This window comes from Molossus molossus, unplaced genomic scaffold (genome assembly GCF_014108415.1).
Source record: "Molossus molossus isolate mMolMol1 unplaced genomic scaffold, mMolMol1.p scaffold_m16_p_6, whole genome shotgun sequence".
NCBI classification, from domain to species: Eukaryota; Metazoa; Chordata; class Mammalia; order Chiroptera; family Molossidae; genus Molossus; species Molossus molossus.
Window position 1 is genome coordinate 42,445,322 of NW_023425399.1, and position 7,762 is coordinate 42,453,083.

General features: G+C 40.4%; 1 protein-coding gene across 1 annotated transcript; it reads left to right on the forward strand.

Annotated features, from left to right (window-relative positions):
- Positions 1 to 658: 658 nt before the first annotated feature.
- On the forward strand, positions 659 to 2,258 carry SMIM26 (small integral membrane protein 26). Its single transcript, XM_036245493.1, has 3 exons — positions 659 to 803; positions 1,695 to 1,745; positions 1,853 to 2,258. The coding sequence occupies exons 1-3, from the start codon at positions 686 to 688 to the stop codon at positions 2,005 to 2,007; spliced, it is 324 nt and encodes a 107-aa protein (XP_036101386.1). The 5' UTR covers positions 659 to 685; the 3' UTR covers positions 2,008 to 2,258.
- Positions 2,259 to 7,762: the final 5,504 nt, after the last annotated feature.

Sequence of the window (7,762 nt, forward strand, 5' to 3'; positions counted from 1 at the left end):
ACACCCTCCTCCCTGCTCCCTCTCCCCCACCTGTAGTCTGTGTCCACTGACTATGCATATATGTATGTAGTTCTTTGGTTTATCTCTTCCCTCCCCTCTCCCCTTCCCTCTGGGGTTTGTTTGTTCCCTACTTCCAGGTCTATAGATCTTTTTGTTCATTACATTCCACAAATAAGTGAGACCATGTAATACTTGTCTTTCTCTGACTGGCTTATGTTGCTTAGCATAATACTTGAGGGATTCCTTTTGACCTGGAGGAACTCAATGATCACCCAGAGAGGGTTCCAGAAAGGAAAAAGGGGAAGATGAGCATGCCGGGTGAGACAGGTGGTATCTTCGCAAATCTAAACTGGAAGAGGAATGCAATTAACCTTTACAAACACCATCTGATGCCTGTTAAGGCAGGTGTTATAATTTTGCAAGCTACAAGTTTGCCCAGAGAAACTGTCATTTGGTAGGTCATGTGGCATGCAAGGTCCTGCCTTCGCAGCAAAGCAAGGAAACCACCCAATCAAAGCCCCGTGACTTGAGCCCAGTCCCAGGCGCGACTTTCTGAACTATAGGCCCCAGGATGCATCGGGGCAAGCTCCCCATTGGAGGCAGCGGCTATGGTGGCGTCGCGCCGACCGGAAGACCCGCCTACGCCGTAAGTCTCGGAGACTAGAATCCTTACACCGGCGCTACCATGCGTCCGGACCAGGCTGTGTCTTGGTATCGGCGCATGTCCGCTGTCTACGCATTTGGCACCTGGACCCTGTTGGGCTCCTTGATTTTCTTCGGCAGGAAAAAGAGCAATCCATTAGGTACGGCTCTCCCAGACCTTCCACCGGACGTGCAGCCTTCCGTGGGGCGCACTCAGGGGTCATAGGAGCGGCTTCGCTGTGCCGCCTGCCCCACATATACTTCAACATTTGGGAACGGTTGCTTAGTGCCATTGTGTGTAATGGAATATGGCAGGAACTACATTTTAAGTTGTCTTACAGAAACCTTGTTTATATTTTAATGAGGCCATTCCTTATACTAAGAATGGGAAGAATCCGTGTAATGTTCTAGATGTGTTTTCAGACACTGGACAGTGGTGCTTCTGTAACATTAGCCCTTGTCGCATTTTTCGAGCAAACATTTCAGCACTTACACCAGCTAAGGAATGTTAAAACCTTACCAGAAAGGAAATCCCATAGCTTTAAAATATTTGGAAATCTACAGATACTGCTAGTAGATTTGTGGGTGCCCGAGGCTGCATGGGAGGAGTCATGAGTGACAGAAGAGTATGGGATTTATTTTTGTGGAAGAAAATATTGTAAAATTGACTGTTGGGCTGGTTGCACAGATCTGCATATACTAGAAACTATTTAATGTTACATTTTAAATGAGTAATTGTATGATATGTTAAGTATATCTCAGTAAAGCCGTGATGTGGATGTTATGTGGTAACTGCTGAAGATTACATTTGGTGATGAAGTTTATCAGTGGCCCAAAAAGTACACATGTCCAGTATTGAGGGTTTAAAAATATTTCAGTGTTTATAGTGGGCACGTTTTGTTTATTTTTCTTTTTTACAGAAAGAAAATAGTGTCAGGATTCTGAGGGGAGTGGTGTAATTCTTTTATTTTATTTTATTTAAGACTTTACAGATAATTTACATGACTGCTGTTTAAGTTAGATGTTAATTCAGGTATTTTGTTTTTTTAAAGGTGATGAAGTAGAACAAAAAGATGTCTCAACAGATGAATTTCCTGAGCCAAGTAATTCTTAGCTTATTTTATTTTATTTCCAAGACTTTACTAAATAATTTTAATGACTGCTCTCTAACTTAAAAGTTAATAATTCAGGTGTACCATATTTTTTAAAGGTGATGAATTAAAGCAAAGGGATGAAATAACTGAGCCTCCAAAAGGATTTTACGTGGAAACCATTGTCACATACAAAGAAGATTTTGTTCCAATTACTGACAGGATCCTCAACTATTGGAAATCATGGACTGGTGGCCGTGGACCAGAATCATGATTGACTGCAGAATCTGAAAACCAGGGCTTTGTTTCAGGATATAAATTTGATAGATGCTTTGATTTCCATTTTAAGTTTGTGAAAAGTGTATACACTTAATTTTACTGTAAAATATGGTCACTAATAATATGCAATAAATATTTCTTTGAGGAAATGTAAACTTGCATATTCAAGAAGTGACCCTCTCTGCCAGGCTGGTGTGGCTCAGCGGATTGAGCCTCACTCCATGGACTGAAGAGGTACCGGTTCGATTCCCAGTCAGGGCACATGCCCGGGGTTTGGGCTCAATCCCCAGTAGGGGGTGTGCAGGATGCAACTGGTTGATGTTTGTCCCTGACATCGGTGCTTCTATCTCTCCCTCTCTCTCTAAAAAAATCAATAAAATATATTTTTTTAAAAAAAGAAGTGACCTTCTATAGTTACACGAGTGAAAGGTTGAAGTGAAAATTTACATTGAGCTTCCGTATGCTTACTTTCTGAAACTAGCTCATGAATTTTATATTTCTTTTATGCTGTCAGACACAGCTTTAGTGGTCCCTTTAAAGTTAGATTAAGCAAATCTTCATGTTCAGTTTGGGATTTATAGCTGCTCCTTGGGTACTGGGTAAGAATGTTATGAGTTAAATAGACTCAATCCATTCTTTTTTTTTTTTTTTTTTTTATCCTCACCCGAGGACATTTTTCCATTTTTTGTTCAGGTAGAGTGGGAGGGAGAGAGAGGAACAGAGAGAGAGAGAGAAACATCGATGTGAAAGGAACACATCAAGTGGCTGCCACCCGCACAACCCAACCAGGGCCGGGGACAAACTGCAACCGAGGTACGTGCCCTTAGCGGGAACCGAACCCGGGTCTCTCAGGACCGCAGGCCCGACGCTCTAACCGCTGAGCCAAACCGGCCAGGGCTCAATCCATTCTTTAGGACGAGAACAGGTATGGATTAAATTCCAACTGTGACTACCAGTATTCTAGACACAGGGAGTACAAAGTTGGAACAACATGGTTCCTGCCCTAGAGCTGCACTAGTCTCTTTGCTGGTCTCTTTTGGTTGCAAGCTTATAAGTGAGCTTATATGAAGGGGGTATTTATCAAAAATGTGTATGGACACCTCAGAATTAAAGCAGATTATGTTATAGTCTTAGGAAGACCTGGCACCAGGAACCGGAATGCAGGCAGCCACTCACTGAACCTGCCTGCCTCTGGCTCAAATAAATTCTAATAAACTCTTTTTGTTTTGATTTTAGAGAGAGGAAGGGAGAGATAGACAAAAACATCAATTTGTTGTTCCACTTATTTATGTATTCATTAGTTGATTCTTGTATGTGCCCTGACCTGGGATCAAGCCTGCAACCATGGCAGATCAGGACGATGCTCTAACCAACTGAGCTACCTTGCCAGGGTATCTAATAAACTCTTATTACACTTAAAAATGGTTTCCTAAGTCTGGTAATTTGGTAACTTGAAACTAAAGTTTTACTAGCTAAATTAAATGATGAATATTCGTTGAATGTCTAGACCATTTCCAAATAAGATAAAATACTGAAACACGAATGACTGAACATAGGTTTGCCTACCATTTGCTTTTTATAGAGGAACTAAAGATATTTGAGTCTCAGTAAACATGCTTTGTGCCACATTAAAAACTTTTTGTGCCGTGATGAAATACATGTTTCTAGAAATTATAAAATGTGTTTATAAATTTATTACTCTAAAAGAACTGTTGTAACAGTTCACAATAGCTTATTCCTTAGCACTAGAAATTAGAATTTTTAAACTAAGAATTCTAATATGTGTAGTTAAAGGTACAAAAACTAATAATAGGGAAAACGATGATATACACAAGAAAAATAGGATATATTTGGCTTATAAAAGGTATAAGATGTGGAAATGTGTTTTTGTTAAGGGACATGAAGGAATTTTGTTCTGATTATTTCTGAATGGGTTAGAGAACAAGGATACACTAAAAGGGACACTGAAAGTTGAAGAAAGTTGATGAAAAAGGAGTCTTGAGGAAGAAAATTTTGAGAAGTGAAACTGAATACAATTGAAATAAATTTAAATATCAAAACCTGATATAAAATTAGAGTTTGATTTTCTCTCTGCTGAAAAGGACAAAGTTTTATTAGATTATTGGTCTGCTACTGATATTTTGAAAAATTTTCAGCCTAGAAAGCAAAGACTATGTGTTTAGTCAAAATAATTTTCTGTGTTTAAAAAAAATTTTTTTTCATTGTTTTTTAGAGAGAGATGAAGGGAGAGGGAAAAACATTAGTGCAAGAGCAAAGCATTGATTGGCTGCCTCCTGCACACCCTCTACTTGGGATTGAGGCTGAAACCTGGGTATGTGCCCTGACCAGGAATCAAACCAGCAACCTTTCAGTGCACAGGACAACCCCCAACCAACTGAGCCAACTGGCTAGTGCATTTTCTGTGTTTTATGTTGTTGTAATCAGGTCCTTGATTACATAAGAAAACGGAATTTCCTCATTAGTAAGAACTAAGTTTTTTCCCTTGGTTTTTTAAAATTGAATTTATTGGGGTGACACTGGTTAACAAAATTATACAGGTTTCAGGGGCACAATTCCACAACACATCATCATACACTGTATTGTATGTTCACCACCCCAAGTCAAGTCTCGTTCATCACCATTTATCCCGCCTGTACCCTCTTCCACCCTACTCCACAATCACCACACTGTTGTCCCTGTGTAAGAATTTTAAGATTTTCTAACAATTATGTAAACTTGTGTATATGTCTTTGAAAAAAAATGTTTTTACAATGAGGTATCACCTCACACCTGTCAGAATGGCCGCCATCAACAAATCATCAAACAACAAGTGTTGGCGAGGGTGTGGAGAAAAGGGGACTCTAGTGCACTGCTGGTGGGAATGCAGACTGGTGCAGCCACTATGGAAAACAATATGGTGTTACCTCAAAAAATTAAAAATTGAACTTCCATTTGACCCAGTGATCCCACTTCTAGGAATATACCCTAAGAATCCTGAAACACCAATCAGAAAGAATATATGTACCCCCATGTTTGTAGCAGCACTATTTACAATAGCTATGATCTGGAAACAGCCCAATTGTCCATCAGTAGACGAATTTATAAAAAAGCTGTTGTACATATACACAATGGAGTACTACGCAGCTGTAAGAAAGAAAGATTTCTTATCCTTTGAGACTACATGGAGGGACCTGGAAAGTATCAACCTAAGTGAAACAAGCCAAACAGAGAAAGACAAGTTTCATATGATCTCACTTATTTGTGGAATATAATGAACATAACAGTCTGAGGAATGGAGTAGTCCCAGAGACGTGGAAGTGGGGTACAGACTGACAATCCCCACAAGAGGGGGGTGGTGTGGGAGAGATAAACCACAGAACTTATATGCATGTATGCATGAACAGTGGACATGGACAACAAAGCTGGGGACAGGGCAGGGAGGGAGGGGGAGGGGGAATTAGTGGGGGAAAAAGGAGAAACATCTGTAACAAAAATTAATAAAAATAAAAAAAAAATAAAAGAAAAAAAATATTTTTAAATTCCTCACCGGATCATAGTTTTTTATTTATTTTTAGACATGGGGGGAAGAGGAAAGAGAGAGAGAGAAACATCTATGTGAAAGAGACATCGATTTGTTGCCTCCTGCATGACCCCGACCAGGACCGGGGACTGAACAGCAAATAGGTATGTGCCCTTGACCAGAATCGAACTCGTGACTTTTTGGTCCATGAGCCAATGCTTTAACTGCTGAGCCAAACCAGCCAGGGCATCACCATAGTGCTTTTAAGCTGGACTTTATTTAACTGCTTATTTAGTATGGGTTATCAATATGTTCCTGGTGTATGTTTCCTAGATGGGTTAAAGTGGCTTTACTTCCCCTCTCGAAAGGCTGATACCCTCACAGTGGCAAAAACACTGTTAGAAATGTGTTTTTTACTTGATGTATGCCTTCAACAATCTCCAGGCAAATCATACAATCTTTGTTGACCAGCCTTGAAAACTTCTTGGCATTATCACTGACTTTATCACCCTCAATTATCAGGCAAGGTTGAGAGAACTAATGGAAAAACCGAGTCAAGCAGAGCTTTTAATTACATGGGACTGAATGAACTGATGAAAATAATTACAATATTTATGACTTTTTGTTTGAAACAAAATTTTTTCTAAAGCTAGCTATGACTTAGAGCAATTTGGTAAACTATACCTTTGTAAATAGAAACATTTGTCCTTTCCCCCTTACTAGATTCCTCCAGAATTTGGAAACTTGCAGTGAGCATTCTCATTTTCATGGCAATATTGTTATTTGTATAAGTTTAATAAGAATCTATTCTGTCCTGACTGGTTTGGGTCAATGGTAGAGCATCGGCCTGTGGACCAGAGAGTCCCCGCTAAGGGCATGTACCTCGGTTGCAGTTTGTCCTTGCCCCTGTTAGGGTCATGTGGGTGGCAACCAGTCATGTGTCTCTCTCACATCGATGTTCTGTCTTTCTCTTCCCTCCTCTCTCCCTCTGAAGATAAATGCAAAAAAAAAAAAAAAAAAAAAAAAAAGTCCTTGGGTGAGGTAAAAGAAAAAGAATCTGTTCTTATAATAGGAGACAATGGGAAATTAGCTATATTACCAAGGATTTGATTGGAATGTTGTGTGTGTGTGTGTGTGTGTGTGTATATATATATATATATATATATATACACATTTTGTTGATTCTCACCTGAGGATATTTTTTCCATTGATTTTTAGGGAGTGGAAGGGAGGGAGGGGGAGGGGAGAGAGAAACATTAATGTGGAAGAGACACATCTATTGTTTGCCTCTCAAATGTGTCCTGATCAGGCCGGGAATGGAACCTGCAACCCTGATACATGCCCTCGACCCTTTGCTCTGCAGGCCCACGCTCTAATTGCTGAGTCAAACAGGTCAGGCTAGGAGCAGAAACATGCAGTGGTTCTCAACCTTCCTAATGCTATGACCCTATAATACAGTTCCTCATGTTGTATGTGGGCATATCTGCATGTGAGCGGACCCGCCTGGAGACAGAAGAGTGGTGTCTTTGTTCCTAAGACCATCGGAAATATGTGGTTTCTGATGGTCTAAGGCGACCCCTCCAAAAGGGTCCTTCGACCCCCCCAAGGGGTTGAGAACTGCTGATTTAGAGGAACTTATATTTTTATCAGTGATTAATAATGTGTTTGGGTGAGACTTTTACGTAGTCTCTTTTATTTAAATCTTCTAAAAACCAGGGGTGGGGAGTGGGTAGGTGGGGCTAGTATTAGTATTTGTATTGGAGGAAGAATTACAAATGCAGATTTACAGTATACATCTCTGCACTACCATGATATGGTTAAGTCAAATTAATAGTTAAATAGTTAAATGACTATTTTAGGCAGGAACTCCTATAGTGTCTGCTTTCTGAGAAGCCACTGAGTCAGAAAGACAAGGGAAAAACAATTTGGGAGAGTATTGGGGCAGAGGAATGGAAAAGAGGAAGAGGGAATACATTTAGAATTAGGATTCAGGACACAGCTGGGATTTAGAAATGATGGCTCTTAGACCTGGGGAAGTGAGAAAACACAGGTGCAGAAAGCCTGGGCAGAGGTGAGGGATCCAAGGGTGGTTAGCACAGGGTCCAGCTGTGTGTGGAGTAGGACTGAGAATGGGGTGGGCCTATAATTGGTTGAGCCTGATTATAGTTAGGTTTAGTTGGACGACCAATCTCTGGGTGGGCGTGGCCTATATCCACCGGCCGCTGGCAAC